Source organism: Sphaerodactylus townsendi, linkage group LG07, assembly GCF_021028975.2.
Source record: "Sphaerodactylus townsendi isolate TG3544 linkage group LG07, MPM_Stown_v2.3, whole genome shotgun sequence".
Taxonomy (NCBI): domain Eukaryota; kingdom Metazoa; phylum Chordata; class Lepidosauria; order Squamata; family Sphaerodactylidae; genus Sphaerodactylus; species Sphaerodactylus townsendi.
In genome coordinates, this window is record NC_059431.1 from 42,363,224 (window position 1) to 42,389,959 (window position 26,736).

General features: G+C 39.9%; 1 protein-coding gene across 1 annotated transcript in view; it reads left to right on the plus strand.

Moving 5' to 3' along the window:
- Positions 1–26,736, plus strand: part of RASA1 (RAS p21 protein activator 1) — a 70,119-nt gene that overhangs the window by 17,276 nt on the left and 26,107 nt on the right. The window contains exons 3-13 of the mRNA XM_048503433.1: positions 715–850; positions 1,701–1,771; positions 3,459–3,576; positions 5,437–5,468; positions 9,476–9,528; positions 10,015–10,165; positions 15,453–15,531; positions 15,950–16,070; positions 17,754–17,910; positions 18,512–18,599; positions 20,090–20,167. Coding sequence (XP_048359390.1) covers positions 715–850; positions 1,701–1,771; positions 3,459–3,576; positions 5,437–5,468; positions 9,476–9,528; positions 10,015–10,165; positions 15,453–15,531; positions 15,950–16,070; positions 17,754–17,910; positions 18,512–18,599; positions 20,090–20,167 — 1,084 coding nt within the window. The remainder of the gene's footprint in view (positions 1–714; positions 851–1,700; positions 1,772–3,458; positions 3,577–5,436; positions 5,469–9,475; positions 9,529–10,014; positions 10,166–15,452; positions 15,532–15,949; positions 16,071–17,753; positions 17,911–18,511; positions 18,600–20,089; positions 20,168–26,736) is intronic.

Below are 26,736 nucleotides of genomic sequence, written 5' to 3' on the forward strand. Positions count from 1 at the left end.
GGTAGGCAGCTATGAGAAGGAGCTTTGAAGGAGGTTTTCAGAGCTGTGGCTGGCAAATAAGTAACCTGTATATAAGTATTTATTTGTTTTCTGTTACTTTCGACATTGTAAGGTACTTAAGTCCACATGGAGCATAGAAAAGTGTGTTTAAAATGCTCCAATACATAAAACAAATAAGATATCCTTCTAGAGAGATTGGTTGAATTGCGAGTGGTGAGAATTATGCTTTGATGAGGGCACTCTCTTGGAATTCTCTCCGCCTCGCCTATCTCACAAGGTGTCTTTTGTGAGGAGAGGAAAGGAGAAAGTTTGTAAGCTGCTTTGATACTCCTTACAGGAGATAAAGGGAAGGGGTATAAATCCAAACTCATCTTCCTTACTTGTGTGTAGTACCTTGCTCTGTCTTCTAAGCAGAACTCCAGCCTTGACACATGCAAAATCCATATGTACCATAAGCCATAAGAGACAAGACTATCAGTTTCAGAGACTGGGCAAGGAACTCTAGCCCTGTAACACATGCTGGAAAGTTCAGCAGACTAGCAGTGACTGTAGATTGGACCCCTGTTCTGTATGAATGTATACACTGGTCCTGTAAGATTTATACCATATTTTTGAAACTAATGTGCAGATTTGACTAGCACTGAAATATATCTCTTAGAATTTATTGATATAATCTCATTAATGTTTTTCTAATATTTGGCTCTTCTACAACAGGATTATTGCTATGTGTGGTGATTATTACATTGGTGGACGACGGTTTTCTTCACTTTCTGACCTGATAGGTTATTACAGCCATGTGTCTTGTTTGCTTAAGGGGGAAAAATTATTGTTTCCAGTAGCACCTCCAGAGGTATGTTTTTTTTAAAAAAATGGTTTTTAGAAAACATTGATCTTTATTAAAAAAATACCAATATGATTTGGATACATGCAATAGTGTTAATAGCTAATTAGTAACTTATTTTAACAACTAATTAAAATGAATTAGTAACCAATTTTATTTATTTCATTATTTATTTTATGAGATTTCTATATCATCCCTCCCCTTCTGCTATTAAACACCTTTGGTAGCTTGTGTAAGTGATTATATAAGCAATTTGTTTTCATACATTTTGAATTTTTTTTTAACTGAATGTAGTATTGCGCTAATTTTTATGGCAAAACTGTTTTGCCCTATTGCTAGTGGGTAACACAACAAATTCATGCTATTGTCTGAAGGTATTTTTCCATGTGTTATTACTGGAGACATAATCCAATAAGCTGCTTAGTCTGTCTAAAATGCAAAAGTTTCCACTTTTTAAAAACGTAACCTGAACTGCTTAGACTTCTATTTAATTCTCTGGTGATTGCTAAGTATATAACTGGAAACTCTCTTGTGATGATTTTGATTACATATTGAGTGGTTGAAAAGATTAACAGCGCAGTCTTAAAAAGGGCTACTCAGTTATATTGCTCTACCTATTCAGCGAAGTTTACTCCCAGCAAAATGTTCTTAGGATTGCACTGCTAGGCTTTGGCCAGATGAAGTTCTTAGCGTTACTAAAGCAGTCATCAGTTTGAGTTCTTGTCTTGCTACAAAACAATCACTAAAAAGCAGTATCTTGTTAGTATGTTGTTTCTCCTGTATCTTGTCTTTACATTACTCGCATAGCAATTCAGATCTGTAGTCCTGCTCCATAACAGAACTCTTGTGTTTTTTATAGCCAGTAGAGGACCGCAGGAGAGTTCGAGCCATTCTGCCATATACTAAAGTGCCAGAAACAGATGAAATAAGGTATAGTTGAATATACTTGTACTATTGCTCTGGATAAATAGTGACCTGGGTGCAGCGTTAAACATGTTTTTGTTAGAAAAAGGGATTATTAATACTTATAAAAGAGTTAAGATGGCAATGAGCTTTGCAATACTTTCCTTATAATTTAAGATTATTTTGTTAATTACATTAGCATTATAGTTTTCTATTTCAGTGAAATATTGATTTCTGAGTACAAAATAAATTCATGATCAAGCCGATTTAGCAGTGCTATGATAACATTTAACACAGTACAGAAACCTTTACAGTTTACTATTAAATGAACCCCAAGTAAAGTACATTCATTCATGTGAAACTGTTCCACTAATACACAGGTGTCAAACTTGTGGCCCTCCAGATGTTATGGACAACAGTTCCCATCATTCCTTGCAAGCATGATGCTGGCAGGGGATGATGGGAACTGTAGTCCATAACATCTGGAGGGCCACGAGTTTGACATCTGTGCACTAATGCATCATCTTACTGCAGCTTTGTACTGGTGGAAAGTTTTCAGGATAAATCAGACAATGCAGTTGCGTGTTCTCCGATGGAAGTCAGAGCAGCATTTGCTTGGATTATAAAAAAGTCCGATTTTCTGGCAGCATGTTAAACTTTAGTTAACTGCCACTTCCGTTGAAACCATTATTATCTGAAACATAGCACTTTGATAAAATAGCATCCACAGTGCTTCGGGCATCTGTTAGCGAGACATGCCTTTTTGTAAAATTGTGCCTGCCATTTTCTTTCCTGTTCCTGGTACGGGAAAGAAAATAGCGGGTGCAACTTTACAAAAAAGCAAGTCTCACTAATAAGTGTCCAGAGCTTAAATAAAGAGTAAAATGGCGCTTAAATAAGAGTTAAAATGCTTTAATAAGAATTTAAATAAGCACTTAAAAATAAGTGTTTAAAATGCTGCCAGAGAAGGGGGGTGAAGAGGCAGGCAGTAGGAACCAACGGAGCATATCAGCATAAGGAAGGTTCAGGAAGATGTGGTGAATTGATTCACACATCCCCTGTTATCTTTATGTTGAAAAGAGTATTGTGGATCTACTCTGTTGAATTTTTGGTCGTCAGCATACTGTAGTCATTGTATCTAATAATAAGGAGCTGCCCATGAAGGCAGCAAAAGCAAGCCATTCCCAGGCAAGTTAGCATAACTGGGATACTGTCCAGATATGCAGAAAAACATGAAAAAAGACATCCACCTTCTCCCTCCCAAAATGGCCTTGATCTATCAACTAGCCCAGTATATCTGATTGGAAAATCTAAACTGTAAAAGTTGTCAGGGGGTTGGACTTGATGGCCCTTGGGGTCTCTTCCAACTGTATGATTCTATTATCATACCATGGGAGTCAGATCTAAGCGCAGTGAAATTTACTTATAGGTAAATATGCACTGGATTGTGGTGAAAGTGTTTAAATTGTGAGCTACTTTTGTCTGAATGCAACCATCATACTTAGCATTGAGGTAAATGAAAGAAACAAGTATTAACCATAGAACCTCCTCAGTTGCTCTTCCCAATTTTACCAGTGGATTTTGGGAAAAGAGATTTTTGCTTGCTAGAAGACAGGTGAGCAGTTGATGTCCAATGTTACACAAGAATGTTTGATGTAGTCTGTCAAACTGTTGGTTTAACTGGAATCTGTGTCGTAATCTTAATTACCTTTAGCTTCCTTAAAGGAGACATGTTTATTGTCCACAATGAATTAGAAGATGGATGGATGTGGGTTACAAACCTACGTACAGATGAGCAGGGACTTATAGTAGAAGACTTGGTGGAGGAAGTGGTAAGTCACTTTATGCAAGAAGTACTTGAACTTGTTTTTTAAAAAGAACTTAATCTATTTTGTGTACTTCAAAATACTAATCAAATTCAACTGACTTTTCAATTCTACATACTCCTGTCTCACAAAGGATTTCACATAGGGTTAAATATTGTAACTACATTTCAAATTTTCTCGCTTTCTTGTGCTTTCTCTGTAAAGTAATATAGGACTGTGGGGAGAACGCTTGAAAACATGACACTAGTTTATATTCCATAGGTCCATTATATTTAATGAGGGTATGCATTAATATTGTTTGGGATCCGAGACAAAGGGGGACCTGGGTAATAAGAATTTCAACAGGAAAATATTCTAGAGCAGTGGTTCCCAACCTTTTTTCACTCACGTACCCTTTAGCAACACATTTCCCTAAAATTGTACCCCCAAACCCATTACATAATTTTTTCTTGTATCCCCAAACGCTATGACATATACCCCTGGGTGTAGCCATATCCTAGATTTGGCAGCACTATTCTACAGCTGCCGTAAACATACAAGCTTATGACATAGAGGACCTGTTCTAGAATGGGTATGAAAGTGGTGAGTGTCAGTTTTCAAATGGTATGGTATGGTAATTTAATTTCTATACCGCCCTCCCCCGGAGTGCTCAGGGCGGTGTACAACACACGTAATATAGGCAACCATAAGCACTATTACAAAATCAAAACATCAGCAATCTTGATAGAAGAATACAACATTATAAACATAATAATAGTCAGGCTACAACAACAATAAACAATATTTCAAATATCAATAATCAACATAATCAGCGTAATAATGTTGCATAGCAACAACATTTCATAACAACATTATATCATCATAGTATTATAACAACATGGATAGGCCTACCACAAGTAGGCCAGAAAGCAACCAGTCAAAGATTCATTGTTCCTGAAGTCAGCGGAAAATCCCTTCTCCGAGGCTCATTTGTACTAGATAGTAATGCCATTTGTAGTGGGGGGTTTTATTCCCCCCAGCTAGCTTGAGAGCCAATTTGGGCTGCAAAGCGAGATAATAAAACGAAATAAAATTACAGGAGTGGAAGCATTTCATGGGTGAAGTTTGTTAGTTTGCTGCAGGGTTTTCTTTTTCTTTTCTTTTTTTTTTTGAGGAGAACATTAGCGCCGTTTGCCGAAGGCGGAAGTGAATTTACCCCAGACCAGCCGTTTCCAACACTTCTTAACATTCTAGCGATCCCACTCAGAATATGTCATTTATCAAAAATGTTTTGGGAGAGGACCTTAGAGGGTACGTTGAGAGGTCCGCTGTGACCTCCAATGTTCAGATAATTGTTGAGCGTGGACGTCGGACGACCCGCACCTGTTTTTTTTACAAACGCATCTTTCACCTCCTCGAGAAATCCCATGAATGTCATCGGCAGAATTAAATGCTCGTTATTCATCACCCTCTGGAAGGACTCTTTTAAAAATAGCTCACAGAGCTCTTTAAATCACCCTCCCGAAATAATTACATTCAGCGTAAAGAACTTTATTTGTGGTTAAGCTACCTGAAGTGTACTCTCCAGTGGAGGAAATTTTGCAAAGTCATGCTGCAGTTTACAGTTTGGCATGGTGTTAGTAAAAATATGGAAACTTTACCATTGTGTGTCTTTCTAACTCAGGGTATTTCTGGAGTTCAAGAGCAATCATATGTTTATTTCCTTGAAAAAAAATCTAATAATATTGCTGTGTGCTCTAATATCAGATATTAAAACTATTCAAATTGCAAAATTGTTTTACTGTTTAATAAAATATGTAAACTTTAGAAAATAATTTCTTGTATTACTTTGCTTTGTTCTTAAAGTGTGTGGTATGTTTTCATTAGGGACGTGAGGAAGATCCACATGAAGGAAAGATGTAAGTGTTTTGATCAAATAAAATCATTTTATGGTACAAATGTATGACAGACCTTGATATTTGAAGAGGTCTGCCTTTTGAATTCTTAGGCTGATTCCTCATGGGCCAAAAACAGCAGTGTGAAAACGGTGTGAAAATGGTGTAAAAGGGTTTAAAACGGTGTAAAAGGATTTATACTGTTTTCACACCGCTGTTTTTGGCCCATGCGGAATCAGCCTTAGTTTATGAAGAATAGAATTCGAGAGAGTAATGTGCATCTTAAGCATCATAATAATAGTAGGAATAAATAGGAATTTTGATATGCTTAGTAAATATGACACTGGTCACAAGTCGGCATGTTGCTGAGACATAAAAGGCTAGTGTCCTTTAGGCAACAAATAGGGTGATTAATATCTCGAACTCTCATCATAACTCTCATTGTGAATACTTGAATTTGGAGATTGGGTCCATGGCTGGGCAAGACAGAACTTTCTGCAAACCTGAAAAAAGCCCCAAGTTTGCAGAATAATCTGAAATCTAAATTAAAAGAAAAAAGATACATAGCTGGTTTAACGTCCAAATAATAGAAGCACTTTCTGTAGCTTTAAGAAACAAATGTCCTCTATCTGTTGCTAGGCAACCACAATAGTATTCATGTCTGGGTTTTATCAATAAAAGACAGGGAGAGGGCAGGGCCTTTTCCAGGGCTGTTTTGGGCTTTGAGGAACAACTCACTGGGGTAAGGCTTGGCAGCCGCCATGCAACTTTGATGACAGGAGCCACCACATAAAAACTAGTGTGATATGTTAGAATTTCAGGCTAGGATCTGGGAGACTCAGGTTCAAATCTATAAAAGCTCACTGGGTGACTTTGGGCCATTCGCATCCTCTCAGACTAACTTATCTCACAGGATTTTGGGGATAATAAAATGGAGGAGAGGAAAAGGACATAAGCTGCTTTAGGTCTACATTGGAGAGAAAGGCCCAAAGTAAATGAAGTTTAAAAAATTGCTGAAGATAGTTGGTGGATGGGGAAGATGAAAGGAAAATAGGAAAGGTAAGAGTATTTGGCAGCTGTCAAGAGGAGCAAAAGGAAATAGTGGGGACAGAGGCGTTCCTCCCATTGGGCAAAGTGGGCAGTTGCCCAGGACGCCTCCTTGTGGGGGGCGCAAAAACTGCAGGTTCGTTTGTGGGATTTTTTGTATTTTCAGTGTTTTTCAATTTTTGGCCTGCAGAGGACACAGTTTTTAGGCTAGTAGCACCAAACTTTCAGGGATTTTTCAGGAGATTCTCCTGATGATATCACCCAGGTTTGGTGAGGTTTGGTTTAGGGAGTCCAAAGTTATGGACTCCCAAAGGGAGTGCCCCCATCCCCCATTGTTTCCAATGGGAGCTAATAGGAGATGGGGGCTACACCTTTGTGGGTCCATAACTTTGGACCCCCTGAACCAAACTTCACCAAACCTGGGTGGTATCATTAGTAGGGTCTCATGAAGATACTCTAAAATTTTGGTGCTGCTATCTTAATAATTGCACCCCTGACAGCAGGCACCCCCTAAATTTCCCCAGATTTTCCTTTTAAATCCACCCCTTCCTGCCAATTCTTGTTTTATTTTTTCTTTTATTCTCTCAATGCCTAATAAAGGTTGTTGTTGTTGTTCATTATTATTATTATTATTATTATTATTATTATTATTATTATTATTATTATTATTATTATTATTATTAAAATCCACCCCCTTTGGCATGGATTTAAAGGGAGAATCTGAAGTCCCCAGTTTAAACACTGAAAGTGATGCTGTTTCAGGGTGGGGGATAATCCACCCCCAAACAGCATCATTTTCAATGTTTAAACTAGGGAGCCCAGATTCTTTTTTTAAATCCACCTTCAAGGGAGAATCTGGGGTTCCCAGTTTAAATAACATTGAAAATGATGCTGTTTCCCCCAATTGGGGGGACTGGATACAACACCATAAAATGTTTTCATAGCAGTAATAAAGCATTTTGAAAATGTTTTCAAAAAAAATTTCTGCTGTGTGGTATGGGCCATTGCTGTGTTCAGATTTATGAGTTGGGGCATGTTCTATAATGTGATGGTGACTTTGAAACGACCTGGTGGAAAAAATTGTTTGGTCACGGTGGGAGAGGGTGGTCGCTCATGGGGGGGGGCATCAAACTCAGGTTTTGCCCAGGGCTCCAGTTTGCCTACGTACGCCACTGAGTGGGGAGAATGGAAACCCAAGCCCTTGCAGATCTCTCCCCCCTCCCCACTACCTTTAATACTTAGGAAGAAATGGAAATGATCTAATTTATATTAGGCAGCTGCGTCTGGATTGCTTAGTTCCGTTCTGACCATGATCGTTTAGAGAATGAATGGACAAATTATTTTTTTTTACATTATTTATACTCTGCCTTGGGACTCAAGGCAGATTATACAGAGTGAGCCAGTGTAATCCACAAGATGAGATATTTGGATTGTAGATCCAGCCAGATGTCTAAAAAACAGAACTGAAGCAAAGCATATGTAAATATGACACAATGAATGATGTAGAATTCCATAAGCCCAGCTATGGCCAGGGAGGACAGGATAATAAATCCAATAAATACATAACAGAAATCAATCCACAGCAACTTGTACATAGTCGTACAGACCACAGTCCCCAATAATTTGTGCGAGAACTTTGTGAAGTCTTTTGTAACAGTACTACCCTACTGTCTGCAAAGAAAAATGCTCTTGAATAATTCAGATTTGCATTGTTTGTGGAAAGCCAGGAGAGTGGGAGCCTTCCTGACCCATTCCACAGGCCATTCCACAAGGTGGAGGTCACAGCAGAGAAGAGACATGCTTAGCCAGTTGTGTACTTTGCCCATTTGCAGATTGGCATTTGCAGCAGGCCTTAATAAGATGAGCAAAGCTGTTGTGGCAGAGTATAGGGGAGAGATAATGGTAAAAACTGTGAAGATCATACAAGGCTTAGAAAGCAAATCTTATGAAATAAGGACAGGATGTATTAGCTGTGTAAAGAGTTGAGAAATGGGAATATACCTGCAATCTTGAAATGTTTCCCAAGCATACTAGAAAAGTTTAGTGAACTAGTTGCCAGAGTGTTGACAGGAATTTCGCTGGTAGTTGATGTGAAAAATAACTTCATCTTCTGAATTCTAACTGCCAGATCTTGTTAGAATGTCAGTAAATAATTACTAGCAAATAGATTATCAGTTTTAGATTGTTCTAGTAGTATAGCTAGTTGAAAATATTTCTACAAGAGGTTTTTGATAACTTTGAAACGTAAAGAAATAAGTAGGGATCTACAACAGAATGTTGAAGCGTTTTTTCCAGTTTGCCAACAAAAATGTTGCAGTTTTTTATTTTTTGAGTTTGCCCAGCAATAGCTTGTAAAGGTTTAACACCACTGATTGGGGCAGTCCAAGTAGCCACCTGGCAGGTAGTTGCAAAGTGTAAGCCCACAGGGAGTTACGGGAAAGGGAAAATCCCACTCTCCGTTCCCATCGTATCTTTGCTGTCTCCTCCACCTCTTCTCTGCCCACCTATCTCCTTTCTCCCTGCTTTGTCCTCCCCTCGGCCTAGTTCTATCACTACCTCCGATCCTCATCCTCTTATGATCTTATGTTGTTTTTTACTTTGTAGACTTCCTTACGCAGATTCCTTGGAGAGGGCATAAACACTTTGTGAATAATAAATAGTTGATTTTAAAATGCTAAGTTATAATTTCTGGGTTGATCTCATGAAATCCTGGCTCTTTTTTTTTTTTTTTTTGATGCCTTGTGATAGAAAAGCAGATTCTTTAAAAAAATACATTTTTTAAACTTTTGGATTTTTCTGCAAAGCTGGAAATTTCCCTGCATTAGTTAATACATATCCCTTTTATCTGTACATTACTTTGTATGGGGCCATCTTCATAATTGAAAATATAATGTCATTTGACTCATTCTTAGGTAGTAGAGTACTGTCATCCACATAAACTGGAATATATTTCTAATACTTCCAAATTTATCCATTTTTTAAAGATGGTTCCATGGGAAAATCTCCAAACAAGAGGCTTACAGTTTGCTCATGACAGGTACTTGTACTGTGCTCATTAATAGATTGCAGAATAATTGGTGGTAATGGCTCAATGTAGTTATGGTAAAAGCCTTGTACAAAAGTGAATATATATGTAATACAATCCTTGATGGTCTGCCATAATCTGTATTGTTTTGGTAAAGGTATGGCTTCTGTATTACATTGTACTTGTCAACATGGGAGAGTTAATTTCATGCATCATATATCCCTGATTTATGTTCTTTTAGAAACAGTTCCTATAATTAGCATTTTAAGGGAGAAAAATGATCTGAAAACAAATAACAATGGCTTGCCTATCTTTGTAGGCATATTTAATGTGGGGAACAGATTTTTATAAGTAACTGAATGTCCATGAGTGCATGCCAAATTCCAGCGGAATTGAATTGACATTGAGAAAACAAATTATTGGTATTGAGCTAAGTATACGGTTTTTTCCCCCAATTATTGGTGATGAGCTAAGTATATGGTTTTTTCCCCCAATCAGTTGGACAGGTGTCCGGTTTTCTTGTGAGACCTTCTGATAACACACCTGGAGATTACTCTCTCTACTTTCGAACAAGTGAAAACATACAGCGTTTTAAAATATGTCCAACACCAAACAACCAGTTTATGATGGGGGGCAGGTACTATAACAGGTAAGTTGTAAATCAGGTTTAACTTTCTACACCAGTATAGTTGTCTATACCAGTATTTGCTGAGGTATAAATTCACTGTAACTTGTTTTTTGATGTGTTTCAACCAGTGAAAAGCAAATGATTCTTAATTGTATTCAAGATGTTCAGCATTCAACGTATCTGGATCTGGTAAATTGGAGTGGATTTATCAAATGAAGTAGAATGTATGTTCTTTCTGATCCCAGTAGGGATCTGTAAAGAAGGCAAAGCCTGCTAACAGAAGCAGTCCTTTTGTAGGGAAAATACCCTTATATTTCTAAAAAGTAACAGCTTTTTTTTTGCTTTATGATATATAGTTACTTTGTGTAGAACTTAGTAGTTAATGTGTAATGTAAGTGGGAATCTTAAAATGAGGGCTATATTGATACATGCCTATCTTTAAATGCATCTAATGTTCATGTTCTAACTAAAAGGCATGATCTAGAGCATATTGTGTTTGAGCACCTCTCCCTCATAGTGATAAGTTTAGTTCCCTTTTCCAAAGGAGATGGCTGTTGCCTAATCCACAGATGATGGAATTTGTAATACCTGATCGTCCAGAACCAGGGAATTTTTATCCATCCCAACCGAGAATTTCTCTCGCTTCCAGCTTGGCTTCTGAGTGGTTAGAGATCCTGCAGTTGGTGTGACTGAGAAAGTATCAAGTTCTCCTAGCTGAAAAGTTCATTGGACTGTCATAGGAACCTCAAGTGGAAGATGGTATGAGGCTAAACAGTTGGATCCTTTTGCAAATCCCAATACAAGCTACTTGAATACCTTCTTCATTAATTCTGTCTGGTCCCCAGACATCCTCATTGAAAGTCCATCTAGCAGCAGTTTCAGCCTTTGTGAAGGTAAAGTGTCTTTTGCCCATTCTCTAGTTGTCTGATTTATTAGGGTATGGCAGTAGAAGCCTCCCATTTGACAACCTTGACATAATTCCAAAAACTTATGTTAATGATCCAGCAAAAGAAATCCTTTTCTATCGGATTGATGTCATTTTACATAGTGAGTGAACAGTTCTGTGTTGCTACTTTTGGAGCGATTTTGAATTACAGTGTGTAGTTGATAGATACAATCAATTACTGATGAACCTGAAGCTGTGCTTAATGGTTATTTTGGACTGATACTTTCAAATATAACTTTACATTGACAGCGTTAGGTTAGGTATTCCAGATGAAAATGTTTTTTCTTCTCCATGCCCCTCCTTCCAAAAAATGTTAGAAGTTGTAGAATAAATAATTTTAACTATTTCATGATCTGTTTTTAACATCAATAGCTCTCTGACCATGGGTGTGGGCAAGAAGATTGAAAATATAATGTTTGCTTTTGGGGTTTTGTTGCTGTTTTCACAGATTATTGTTTTTTTAATTGGGAAAATATTTATAATTTTGTTATTGATCATGATAAACTTGGTCTAAGATTTTTTTAAAAAGGAATGTAATCAAAGTAAAGTAAATTAAAAATATGAAGAAGACCTCTAAGAAGGATCAAATAATAAATTGATATTACATAGGACAATTAGTTCCAGAATGCTTAAGATAAAACTGGCAAGAATTTTGTTATACTAAAAATATGCTGAAATTAAATTGTTATGGTGCTAAAGTACTATCTTTTAATTTCTGTTGGATACGTTACCCTTGTTTATCTCAAAAGCCTACTGTACTAATCAGCCATTGAGTTCTAGTGTAGCCAATTAAGTCACAGTTGGGTATAAGGGTGATTTGAACACCAACTTCATGTTACCTAAAAATGTGTTTCTTGGACAGAAATACAAGTTCAGCATGAAAACTATTGGATTTAGTAATTCCGTTTAGTATTCATTAGTTGTAACCATGTCTGTCATTGTTGAGGATCGAGAAATGTCTGGGAATAAAGAAGGACTATCAGTGAGGATGGTTAAGGGTTATTACCAAATAGGATAGGATGGGTTGTGTGGTATCGCTCTGTTGTGTCGATGGCAGTGTTTTCCCTGAGTGTAAGGAATTCTGACTTGATGCAAGAGGCTTTCCATGTGGCAAAGGAAGGTGCCTGTGACAGGAAAGTTCTGCAAATAGTGGAATAACTTTGGCTTGATAGACGGATAGATATTTTTTAATTCCATCTTGTTTTTTTAAAAAAGGAGCTAAAGTGGCACAGCATGAAAGTGTCGGTTTCTGTGTATTTAAGATAAAGCTTAATCAAATTTTAAGCTGGTAAACATATACTCTCTCTGAGGTAAATTTTTACAACAAATGGACTTCTGGTCATTTTCCCCTCTGTATTCATAGTGAGAGATTGATAAATAAAGTTCTAGAAAATTTTCGTTGTTATGACCATGTTAGCCTAGGCATATATTACTTTCATTTCTCCATTCACTCCGATTCTCGCTTTAATTTTTTTAGAGATAAAACGAGCATGAGGAATGATCAACAGGACTGACCCTCTGTAATGTCTGAAAAATAAATAAAAGAGAAAATGGATTTTGATTTTTGTTTTCTTTTGTATCTCTGGGACACCATGCAACCTCAGGGTGAGAGTTTTATTAATGTAATAGGGAATAGTATTCATACAGATGTGTGAATAGTGGCAGTTATCCAGATACCAGCTTGTTGGAATTCTTTCAATAGGCTCTGATCCAAACAAATTAACTAGGAAAGTTTAAACTTGTGTTTCTAGTATTCTGTTCTTGAAACAGAAGACTGTCTGAAGGAGTTTGTGATGAGGCATTTTGTGACTGAAGTAGCTCTTTGCATCCCAGTTGTAATATTTATCTTTCTGTTTAACACCCTACAAATAAGCTGCTCACTAAATGAAGAAGTACTCTTGTATACACTGTTAATCAGTTTTAGTAGATTCAGATCACCTTACTGTTCTTCACTTGTTTATTTAACACATAATGAAAATGTGAGATTAAATTTTGTCTTTACAATCTTCCAGATGTCACCATCACTGTGTAATGTAGGAACGCTTGTAGCATTTTCAATCTTGTGTGATGTATGTTTGTTTATATGTGTGTATGTATGTTACTGACCAATAACTTTAACATGGTAGTGCTTGTCTTTTTTTACAGTGGGAAGTCCTCATTATCCCTAAGGGATTTTTTTTTTAGGAAAGCCTAGAAATATCTGTGAATTAAATTTTAGGGAAGGGAAACGTTCTGTTAGTTACCATAGACCATTGTTCATGTCCCTTAATAGGTATATGGTGGAATTCTTCACTTTTCCACCTCAGAAAATGCACATAGTAAGTATATTCTGGCACTAATGATGATTCCTCATATCTGTCTAATGCAGCATAAACTTGGTGGTGAAATGCTGTATGCTAAAATGAAGGTTATGTGTTCACCTGTTTGTTTCATTTGAGTGCCATACCTCTCCCAAAGGGATCCAAAGCAGTTTCTCCTCCATTGTGTTCTTACAACAACCCTGGGAAGTAAATTAGGCCTGGAATTTGTTACTGGCACAAAGTAACCCAGCAAGTAGCCATGATAAAATGGGATTTCGAACCTGGGTCTCCCAGATCCTGTTCTTCCTCAGTCTTTAGAGTATGATCCATGTTAGATTCAACTCCCAACGTTTTATAGAGATTATTGCTGACCTCTACTTTATAGATATTTGTTAGAAACCTCTTTTTTCAGTTTTCTGTATTTGTGATAAAAATTCATCTCTGATATTTTCTTGGAAATGTTCCTTTATTTTCACAACAGTAATATTTGTATTGATGATCTTGATGATATAGTGGTGATTTCTTTGCAAGTAGCTAGAGGCAGAATGAAACTGTTAAATAATTGTCAGCATTCCTAAATTAAATATGAATTGACAAAAATAACATTCATAAATCCTGGATGCATGGTGCTTACAAATAAACATTCAGAAATTTCAGCCTTCACCATTTGCTCAATAGTAAAGTGTAACCATATTGATTATTAAGAGAAGGCTGAGGCAGAAAATGCATCAGTGAACCTGATCAAAGATTTTGCAATCAGAAAGTTTTTACTAGGTGTGCAATTTCTTTGAAGAATTCCTTTTTCAATATCAAGCACTTTATGTTCTCTCTATAAAATACTATTTGTAAAATGAACAGAGTTCATATCTGGTGAATGTAATATAACCCTCTAAATAGGTTGTACAGTTAACTTTATTGGTCTATAACTGCCAAAAAATTGGAAGCACTTTTGAATGAAACCCTTTCCTTGCTAAAATAATCTCTCAATTATTTATTTTGAGTATCAGGGTAACACAGTTTTGAAAAGTGTAGTTTGATCCAGAAGTTTAATCATAGGTACCTTTTTTGACCCAAATCCATTTCTGTTCAAAATACATTTCATTTATGTTGGATTGCCTTTCTCACTGTAATGTTGTTCAAATCTGTTTCAGTAAGATTGATGTACAAACAAGCAAAGTGGGTGGAATGCTAGGCTTCTACTCTTAAGTCTCCCAATCCTGTGTCCTTCAAATGTAATTTTTACCTGGCTATATGTGGTAATTAGAATGCAGGTTTCTCTGAAAAATAGCTTTACAGATAGAATATTTGATTTAATATGATAGTTCAGTGATTTCACAGTAAAGTCTGCATAAACTGTGTTAAAGTACTTCTCCATTTCCACTCTTCTAGAAATAAATTGCTTTGCATGTTAAAGTGACTCTCATACCCCTGCCTTAGTTACAAAGAAACTTTGAAAATTATGTCTAATAAAACTACAATTTTCAGCCTTGCTGGAAAGGTGGGAATGTTTTTGCCCTTACTTGAACATGAAGAAACTTGGTGTCAGTCTGACACTTTTGAGTATTTGTGTGTTCTGACAGGAGTTTCAATCTTCTTTATTACTGAGTATGTTCTATTTGAGCTCTCATCTATGTTGACATGGTACTGAATTTTGGATTCATAAAGTCATATATCTTTGTGAAAATTAGACTAGCTTTTCCACTTCACTTTTAACGCAGTCTAAAACACACATTTTTGCTTTCTATTTTAACTGAACATATTCCTAAATAAATGAATGACATCTTAAGCCTTGTTTGTTCTGTTCCCTATCGGAAGTGGGGCAGTCCTCTGTTGTAGGGCATTTTCATCGGATGAAAGCTTAGTGAAAGACTTTAGTGTTGTACAAGAAGTAGTTTCCAGCAGCAGAACCGCAATCCTCAATGGGAAAGGGTTCAGCACAAGTGAAAGTGAGGCTTATGATCCAAACCAAATGTCTGCGAAAATCACAATTATTTCATGTTCAGTTAAAGTAAAATGGCATTTGCTTATTCAAAACTTCTTGTTTTGTTTGTGTTTTTAACAGTATTGCTGACATCATTGAGCACTATAGAAAAGAACAAATTGTTGAAGGTTACTATCTTAAAGATCCTGTCCCAATGCAGGTGAGACAGTGTGTGCAAAAATTTTCCCACTTGACTTCTCACAGCACTTAAATACTTCTTTATGCCTCTTGATTTTATGGTCTTTTTCAAATGGTTCAATCCCATTTTGATGTTTCTTTTTAAATTCTACTTCCAATCTGATGGCAGTAGCAGCTAGGGAGGGAAGAAGCTGAAAAATCCTGGTTGATCTTATTAGAATGTAATGGGATAACTGCTTTAGCACTCACAGATCTGCCAGATTATCTCAATTCTGATAATCCCTGCATTTGTTAAACATGCTCTACCAGGATCTCTATGGTCTAACAATTCCAGTGATTGTTTTATAGCCACACAAAGCAATCAAAGGTTAAGAAGTATTCTTTTTATTTTCTGATGTTTTAAATATTAAAAACTTAACGGTTGTGGTGTTCCTCTCTAGCATCAAGGACAAGTTCTTAATGACACAGTGGACGGGAAAGAAATCTACAATACAATTCGTCGCAAAACAAAGGATGCATTCTACAAAAATATTGTTAAAAAAGGATACCTTCTCAAGAAAAGTAAGTGTGGCATACAGCTTAATGCTAAAAATAGCCATGGATTTTTACAACCTAGACGGTTTTGCTGCCTTTCAGATCTTATGGTAAGAAACTCCACTAGCAGTGAGCAAACATGTCTTGTAAAACACAAAGCATGCCAGTTTTCTTCTGCAGTTCACCCAACTTTCAACTTCCTCTGATTAGTGCAGTATAGAGTTGAAGTCATATTTAACACATAATTACCACAAAATTCCAGCAATATATTGAGGCATCTCCAAAGCCTTGGAAGGAGTTCTTTCTCTTAAACCTCCTGGTTGTGCTACCAAATGATTGATCCAAGTTTGAAACCTGGTTATATCCAGTTCTTGCATTATGCAAGTATTTCTGTTAGATTTGATGTTTAGTTGATAGTTTGGATTCTATAGAAGTTTCAACTGATTTTTCTGTCTTTCCTCTGTAGCTCCTTAGATCCTAGGGACCCTTGGGAACAGTCTGGGATATGGCATTGGAGGCGGTATGAAGCTAAGAATACTGCCCCTAGCCTTTGGGGATAGGGTGGAATATAAATCCAAAATAAATAAAATTGGGGGAGGGGGGAGATCCGTGGGGAACCTCCACCACCATTTGCAAGTTGCAGGGCAGTGTCTGTTCATTTCTCCTTTTGGCTGCAGTCTCCTAAGTTGCATCCCATTTTGCTCTCACACTCTCAACAGCTTTTCACAGGGATGTAAATTGAAAAAAAGCATTGGAAAAATTCATTCTGCAAACTTATTTATTTCATGGTTATATACTCTCTAACCCTATTCTTAGATCAGTTTTGCTTATATTCACTTGCATTGAGGTTATTCAGGTACAAAGTTTAATTTAAAGCACATGTGTCAAAGTCATGGGCCACATCCGACCCGGCATACAATTATATCTGGCCACACTTCAAATCCCATTGTCCAGACCCAGCTCTGGACTTTTCCTGCACGCAGCACCCAATCCCCCAGAGAAAGGAGCCACTCCTCCCCAGACTCACTGGGATGCCAGGAGAAGAGGCCGAGCTGGGAGGGGGACAGCCTCATGGGGCTAAATGACACCCAGAGACAAACCCACCTCCGGGTGCCCCTCACGAGTAAGCCCCGCTCCACAGCCTATCAGCCAGGATGACTGGTGTCCGGCTGCTGGGTAGGAAGAGGAGCCGAGGGCAGCCCCTCTTCTTCCCCAGCAGCCAAGATGCCCAGTTTCTGGGTGAGAAGGGAAGCCCACCAGTTTTTATTTATTTTGGAATGATATCCTGTGTTTCAATGTATATTAATGTTCAAAAAAAGTTTCGTTTTAGTCTGTTCAATAAATGTTTATCCTGTTCAGCCCCAGACCTAAAGTGTTCTTTGAGTTTTGACCCCCTGTGCGATTGAGTTTGACACCCTGATTTAAAGGTAGGATCCCAGCTAAAATTTCCATGGATGGAGGCATTCATGTCCCCAAAAGCATAAGTTTTTACACCTCCCTGCTGCTGTCCAAACTGCACCATGAGATGCCAAACTAGAAACAGGAGGAAGGAGCTGTAAGTCCACTGAGGGAAGGAAAGGGAGCACAGAATATTTTGACAATATCCAACTTATATGTATTTAAAAGAACCAAGATTCTGTGACTTAGTATGGAACAGTCAAGATCATGAAAACTTTTTCTCATACTCATTGAATGTTTGTTTGCTTGCAGGCAAAGGAAAGCGGTGGAAGAATTTGTACTTTATTTTAGAGGGCAATGATGCCCAACTTATTTATTTTGAAAGTGAAAAGCGAGCCACGAAACCCAAAGGATTAATTGATCTTAGTGTATGTTCTGTTTATGGTGTTCATGATAGTCTGTTTGGCAGGTAAGGCAGTATGTACTTTTTCTAAGTACAAAGCTTCAAAGAAATGTAAGGCATGTCATATCACTTCCTGCATAGTACACTTTTTTCCCTGCATGTCCCCTTCCTCAAAGGCAGTGTTGGCTTCACCCTTTAAAGAAAGCTTTTTCTAGGACAATTGTTCCCCTTCACAGTACTGTTGCTTGCTACAATTTGTTCTGAGAATGTGCTCGGTAAATAGGAAGATATGTCATATGCCTTCCTGATAATGGGACTTCTGTATATTCAAAAACATATTAAGTTTAATTTTGTCCAGATTTATTGTATGCAATGATGGTATGCACATATCCAAATACGTTGTTTGTCTTGTTATGACTATTTCTTTCCAAGTAACATTGCTTTTTTTACTACAAAATTTGTGTGCTATTTCTTTTTTCTTATGTTTCAGTTGGCAAAAAAGTAAACTGTAGGAAAACGAAAGCACTTATATTTTTAAGTGTTATGCTTTAAACTTCATAAATATGACATATAGTGCAATTTTATATAACTATTTTATGTTTTATGTCATGAATGCAGTAAAATGGTTAGGTGCTGTTGGCCATCTCTCTTTCTTTTCTTGAAACAGGCCAAACTGTTTTCAGATAGTAGTTCAGCACTTCAGTGAAGAACATTACATCTTTTACTTTGCAGGAGAAACTCCAGAACAAGCCCAAGTGAGACCCTTTTTAAGTTACCATCATTAAGACCACATATCTATCTTTGAAGAGAATTTGGACAATTTGGATGTTTCTGATCTGATGTTTGGGATCAGGCCTCCCAGAGGTCCCCACTTCATTGTGGTGTGCCTCAGGGGGCTCTGTTGTCCCCGCTTTTGTTTAACATCTGTATGCAGCCCCTTGCTCAGTTGGTGTGGAGTTTTGGGCTGATTTGTTAACAATATGCAGATGACACTCAGCTCATTCTGTTGATGGGGGGCGGGCAGCCACTGCCCCTGTGACTCTACAACATTGTCTGGAGGCGGTTGCTGGTTGGTTGAAGCAGGTCAGGTTAGAACTTAATCCATTGAAGAGGGAGATCCTCTGGCTGGGCCGTGGGGGGGATTGGGGATTTCCAGCCGCCGGTGTTGGAAGGGGTTCCTCTAGTACCAACCTTTTCAGTACGCAACCTGGGGGTCCATCTAGATTCGTCTCTTTCCATGGAGGCCCAGGTGGCCCATGTTACCCAGTTGCTTTTTTCCATCTTCGTCAGGCCCGGCGGCTGGCCCCCTACTTCTCCCAGGCTGGCCTGGCCATGGTGATCCACACAACTGTCACCTCAAGGTTAGACTATTGTAACTTGCTCTATGCGTGTCTTCCCTTGAGGCTGACCCAGAAATTGAAGCTGGTCCAGCACGTGGCGGCTGGCCTTCTCATGTGTGGTTCTGTTAGGGATCACATCTCCCCTGTGTTGCGCCATCTGTGCTGGTTCCCAGTGGAATTCCAGATCATCTTCAAGGTGTTAATGTTGACTTTAAGGCTTTTTGTGGCCTGGGGCCCTCATATCTTCGAGACTGCCTTGCCCCATATGTCCTGACTTGACCTCTGCGTTTGGCAGAGGCAAACTTGCTGGTGGTCCCTGGCCCCTCAATGATGCAGCTAGCCTCTACCCAGGTCAGGGTTTTTTCGGCCCTGGTCCCCGCCTGGTGGAACACTCTTTCTCCAGCTGTTAGGGCCATGCAGGACCTTGGTGAGTTCCACAGGGCCTGTAAAACTGAGGTGTTCCACCGGGCCTTTGGAGAGGCAGACTGTGGACTGTCCACCTCATCTTGATGCCCCCGTATACCATCTAAGTTTACCATCTTTGGCAATTTGCCGGTCCCCTCCTGGGAATCTGAAAGTAGGGGAATTGGGGTCCGGCGCCTCCCATAATATGGGTTTTATGTGGGTTATGATACTGCTGCTGTTTTAATAGGATTGTAATCTATTATCTTTTTTGTGTTGTTGGATTTGTTGTATATTACTCTGTTTGCCCTTCGGGAATTGGGCGGTATACGAAATCCAATTTTTTAATAATAATAGTAATAATAATTGGGTTTTGTATAGTGGGTAATCAAAGAACACAAGACAAATCAGCATGAAATGGTTAAATAGTTAAATTTTGTTTAATGCTGTCTTTTTAAGTTGGAGGGAATTCCTGTTGATTAGAAGTTCTTTTGCATTTTTAGGACTGGATGAAAGCTTTGCAAACATTCTGCAGTTTACGGAAAACTAGTCCAGGGACATCCAATAAACGTCTACGCCAGGTAAAGTTATGCATTCTCTCTTAATGAGGATATTTTTATTTCCATGTTGACTGAGGTAATGTGGTACTTCATTAAACTTGTCTCAAAGTATTGCTTGCTTGTAGTCTATTTTCTCTTCCAGCTTGTTCTATATTTTATTTTTTGGAACATCAGAATTTGTCATATATTCAGAATATAGAGCAAATGGGATGCTATCTAAGGTGCACTTAGCTGTTCTGTTACTTTTTACAAACATATAATCACAGTGTTGTTTCATCTTAATGTAGTCATGGAATATGTATGCGAACATGCATCAGATATGGGCTAAAGGCTGAGTCCTGAGAAGAGTTTCGCAATAAATGCTGATGATGGTGCATTGTTATTAAATATGATGTATGCCAGAATCCCAAACATACTTTAGTGCAGGCGCACTATATGGAATTGGTATATAAGAGGTAGGAAACTGAAGGCGTTGTATTAATAATTATTATTTAGAAACAACAATGGCTCCATAAAACTCAGTACTAGTTGTGAGAGATAGAAGGCTGTCTGGCCCCTGATAGAAAAAACAACCATTCAGCTGAGCCTATGGGAGTGCTGCTTCAGTACCTGGAAGGGAAATGGAATACTGAAGGGAAGCACAGCAGGACTTGAAATCTACCTCAGAAAGAGTGCAGTGATAGTTTTGGGTCTGCCTCAGCAAAACAGTGGGCAGGGTGAAGACAAGGTCTGCCTGGTAGTGTGGCAGGGTAGTATAGCTCTACCTCTGGGAGAGAACAGAGTATCGGATTGTTAGGCCAGTCTATGATAATAAGCAGCCTTTGCACAATTTTGACTGACTCTTGGGAAAGGACAAATCCAAACCACACTCATGTCATAACTACCTTATTGATTGTAAGCCACCTCAACCCCTCCTGGGGATTGGCGGAATATAAGTGCAAAAATAAATAATAAATAAATTTCCCATCACGCTGTGCTGGTGGTCTTTGAAGCTAACCTGTACATAAATAAATGTTTTGTGTTGTTTATACACAATTCCTGCCTTAGTGATCTCCATAGTCTACTTGCTTGTCATGAAACTTACCTTGCAGCAGTGAACCCAAAGCCTGTACACTCACTGTCTTTAAAACACCTCGTAACTAAGGGAAAGGTTTATAGTTTAAAACAAACCTAGTTCCCCCAAAATCATAGGAGCCTGTGTGGGTTCCTTCTTTTGACAGGAAAGGGCATCACACTAGTGGATTAGAAATATTTACAAATGAGTGGATAAATATGGCTTTTAAACCCTGAGATTTTTTAAAGTGCTTAATGGTTACTGTGACAATGTATTGTCGAAGGCTTTCACGGCCAGATTCACAGAGATACACCTCTGAAGATGCCAGCCACAGATGCAGGCGAAACGTTAGGAACAAAATCCACCAGACCGCAGCCACACAGCCCGGAAAACCCACCAGAACCAGTTACTGTGACAGGTTTTTTTCCAGTATAACCTTCTCTTGGTTCAGATAGGGATGATTTTGAAGTCCTGTTAGCATTCATTTATGTCTATCCATCTGTTTTTTGTCCTGCCCTTCCAAGAAGCTTCTGATAGCATACCTGGTTTCTCCACTTTCCCTTTTTCCTCATGACAATTCTGTGAACTAGAGTAGGTAAAGAGAAATTGGCTGGCTCTGTTCACATAGCAAGATTCATGACTGAGTGGGTTAATTGAACTCCGGTTTGTGCCATCAAGTCCCAGCTAACTTATGGCGACTCCATAGGGTTTTTAAAGCAAGAGACATTCAGAGGTGGTTTGCCTGCCTGTCTCTGCGTAGGCTGAGAGAACTGTGACTGACTTGAAGTCAGCCATCAGGCTTCATGTGGAGGAGTGGGGAATTGAACCCGGTTCTCCAGATTAGAATCACTACACTCCTCTGGCTCTTCCAGAATTTAAGTCCTACTTATAAAAATCTATACAAATTCTTGATTTCACAGAGTAGTCTTAGTCTATTCCCATCAGATCAAATTCCACTCAGTGAGTAGTCTGAGAAAAGAGTTCACGCTTCAGTGTGTTTAATTTTTCAGTGGGATCTAGATATTTACTATGGAAGTGGGTAGGGAAATAAAGGTAAGGTCCCATTAGTAAACATACCTGCACCTCTACCATCCCAGAGAAAGCACAGATAGATGTTATAAATTAGAAACATCAACAACAGTAGTAACAGAAGGGCTGCAAGACCAAGAACAAGCCACATAAAGAGCCACCTAGAGGGAAAGTGTTCTTACCATACATCAAGGGAACCACTGATCGCATAGGAAAACTGATGAAGAAGCACAACCTACAAACAATCTACAGACCCACTAAGAAAATTCAACAGATGCTACGTTCAGCAAAGGATAAGAGGGATCCTTTAGCTACTGCAGGAGTCTATCGCATACCATGCAGCTGTGGACAAGTCTACATAGGAACCACCAAACGCAGCGCGCAGACACATATCAAAGAACACGAAAGGCGCTGCAGACTATTTCAGCCAGAAAAATCAGCAATAGCAGAACACATGATAAACCAACCTGGACATAGAATTTTATTTGAAAAAACAGAAATTCTGGACCACTCTGAAAGCCACTACGTCAGACTACACAGAGAAGCCATTGAAATCCATAAGCACATGGACAATTTTAACAGGAAGGAAGAAACTATGAAAATGAACAGAACTTAGCTGCCAGTGTTGAAAAATACTAGAGTCAAGACAGTGTCTAACCAGCTCCACACAAACACAGGATGACCATAGACAAAAGAAACAAAGGCCAGGATACTTCTATTCAGATGCTCCCACCAGTGACCTTGCTATCTCCATTGTCACTCCCATGCTATAGTCTTCATTGTTACTCATACTTCTATTCAGATGCCCTCAACTATTGACCTGGTTGCCTTCTTTGTTACTCACAGACAATGTTTCTCCACCCACCCTGGACACTCCAACAGATATATATACTCCACTTGCTTTCCCAACATCAGATCCTCTGAAGATGCCAGCCACAGATGCAGGCGAAACGTCAGGAGAGAATGCTGCTAGAACACGGCCATACAGCCCGGAAACCACACAGCACCCAACAGTAGTGACACTTTCAGAATCTGATTTCCATGCTAAAAAAACATTTTTTTTTAGGAGGGGGAGCATGCAAAGGAATAATTTAGAGTGCATCTGGCTGCGTATCCCTTAGGATCCATGGTTTTTAAGATTGCAAAAATAAATACCTTTGGGACTTCACCCCCCCCCCCCCCCCCCCCGCCCCACTATAATATTCACAAGTACCAGGGAAATTCATTATGTCTTTAATGCTTGGGTCATGGTCCTTGTAATTCCATTGAATGTAAGACAAAATAATTGCTGCAAAACTCTTGGATTAAAAATGGTACTACTCTTAATTGGAGTTCAGCTGGAGAAATCTGCTCATCCCTAGGTCAAACGTGCTCTGCTTTTTCACTGAATCAGTCAAAGTGAGCTGTTTATGTGCACAGGTTTCTTCAAAGAAAGTCTCATCTGGGTTGAGGTGGCAAATTGAAGTCTGAGGGGATGGCTCATATGATTGCTGCTCCATACAAAAAAAGCCTGCACGTTGGAAAAAGTACATGCCAGAGAGAAGGCTAGGCATTTTCCCGACATGTAATTTTCATACTCAGGGGAGATTTTTAAAAAATGTAACTCCCAACTGTAGCGTGAGGAAATATAGCTTTCACACAGCCTTCTACCTCATTAGGCTATGGTTCCTACAAGCATTTAGGAACACGTCCTCTCTACTTGTCACCCTCCTGTAGCCCCAATGCTGGGTGATTTTCTCTCCCAAAAATGGAATTAATTTTTGAAAGCCATACTAACAACCATATCTCATTTCCAAGTATGAAACTGAACTGAAGTGAGTTCCAAATCTAAAAGTCAGTGCCCTTTATCTTTCATACTGTGAAGCTGACAGGCAGAACTATTTCAGATTGTTGTGATGTGAAATGTTTGTGCTAAACTTGCAATCTAGAGACTTCATTGATTTATTAGGTAGTGAATGTATATTTTCGTTGAAACATTCAGCAGAAATAGAGCACTGGTCTTACTTTCAGCTGGAAAGATTGCCAACCCATATAGTAAGTTCTGAAATATATCACTGACCTAATAGTTTGGATTATTTATTTATTGATTGATTATGTGGTTTAATTCCAGGTAAGAATGCCCCCCTTTGAAGATACCCGCGAGGAGGCCCTACATGGGTCAGGGATTCCAGTGATATTGGGGCGAGGGAGGTATGACGGTAGGCCTAGGCCGAATACTAGATGCAGAGTGAGATATAGTGAAGCTCGCTCTCTGTCTGACCTACGGCCTATCCCAAAGAATGCAGGTAGTGGGACAGGGATTAATTACTCTGCTCCTAGGCTGCTGTTGATTAACGCGAGGTCGATTAATAACAAATATGCTACTCTCCGAGAATATCTCGGAGATCAAGCTGCTGACCTCGTGTGTGTCACGGAGACCTGGGTGAGAGAGGGCGAAACAGTTGCCCTCAACAATCTCACTCCAAGGGGTACCGTGGCAGTCCAGCAGCCTCGGACACAGGGCAGCGCATGGCGATGCTCATCCGAGATACTATCACCTTCAGGACGTCCCCTGTCCCGGTGATTGATGGCATGGAGTGTCTAGGCCTTCATTGGGACTACCAAGAGAAGCTGGCTATCCTAGTGTACCGGTAACCTAGCGCATCCGGCGGATAGCCTGTCCACGGCTTCTGGAGGTGCGTCTCTGAGTGGGCTGGAGCACCCTAAGCTTAATTGTGCTGGGTGACTTCAGCGTCCATGTTGATTCGGCCTCCTCGTCAGTGGTCAGCTGATCTAGTGTCATCCATGGCGACGCTAGGCCTCTCTCTTATAAATACTGGTGTCCCTACTCATCAAGGAGGCCACACTCTGGACCTAGTCTTCGCGGCAGGTGTGCATGTGGTCTTATCCTCTGTAGAAAGAGTGCCGTGGTCTGACCACTATGTCCTGAAGGCTCGGATTGATGCTCCTATGTCCCCCCGTCTAGGTGACGGGCATATTTTAGCCCGCCCGCGGAGACTAATGGAACCAGAACGGTTCCAAAATGCTCTACGGGAACTCCCGCCCACTGGCGCTACTCTAGATGAGCTAATAGAGAGCTGGGACACCAGGCTCTCTGAAGCCATCGACGGTATCGCTCCAAAGCGTCCTCTCCGTACCCGCATCAACCCGGCTCCTTGGTACACCGAGGAGCTGAGGAAGATGAAAAGGGAACTGAGACGGCTAGAGCGAGGGTGGCGGCGGGTACTTGACGAGGGGTCAAGACACTCATATCGATCATTTATGAAGTCCTATGAGAGTGCTGTGAAGGAGACGAAGCGGGCATATTTTGCTTCCGCTATTGAATCTGCTAGTTCGCGCCCAGCACAATTGTTTCGTGTAATTCAGACGTTGACGACCTCTTCGATAGGTCCAAAAGAGACTGATTTGGCATTAGGCTGTGAGGCTTTTGCGAACTACTTCACACACAAAGTCCTGACCCTCCGCCAATCCCTCCCTGCCACTATTGATACGGTATGTGAACTAGAGGCCCCTGGGCCTTCTTTGGGTCCTTTCTTGGACCACTTCAGCTTACTTGACCCAATGAATGTTGACAGGATCCTGGATGCTGTACGATCTACCACTTGTCCTTTTGACCCGTGCCCTTCCTGGTTGGTGAAAGTCGGCAGGGAGGAGCTTCGGAGCCACCTGTTGGATATAGTCAACTGCTCCCTTGAGCAAGGAGTTTTCCCTGGTTGGCTTAAAGAGGCAGTGGTCCGGCCAGCTCCTAAAAGACCGCCACTTAGATCCTGGAGATCCGGCCAATTACCGCCCAGTTTCTAATTTACCATTCTTGGGCAAGGTAATTGAGCGAGCGGTGGCGGCTCAGCTCCAGCGATTCCTGGATGACACAAACATACTGGATCCCTTCCAGTCGGGCTTCCACGCTGGTCATGGGACCGAGACGGTGCTGGTCACTGTTGTGGGCTGACCTCCGACTACACTTGGACAGAGAGGCAGTTCGGCTGTTGGTGTTGTTAGATCTCACTGCAGCGTTCGATATGGTAGACCACGACCTTTTGGTCCACCGCCTCACTGGTATCGGAGGAACGAGATTCAGCCTTAAATTGGCTGATCTCGTTCCTCCGAGATCGGGGACAGCAGGTGGCATCGGGTGAGATCTCCAAAGCGTCGCCCCATTATGTGTGGGGTGCCGCAAGGAGCGATACTCTCCCGATGCTTTTAATATCTACATGCACCCCCTGGCGCAGTCTAGTTCGGAGTTTTGGGCTGCGGTGTCACCAATACGCTGATGACACCCAGCTCTTGTTCACAATGGAGGGCAGCCCGACCTGCGACTGATGCTCTCCAGCGTTGTCTTGATGCTGTGGCTGGTTGGTTGAGTGCAAATTAGGCTGAAGTTGAATCCCACTAAGACGGAGGTCCTGTGGCTGGGCGAGGAGTCCGGTGGCCTTTGGCCTGCCTACCTTTCTTGGCGAGACGTTAAAACTAACCGTCCGCCAAAGAGCCTGGGGTGACTCTGGATCCA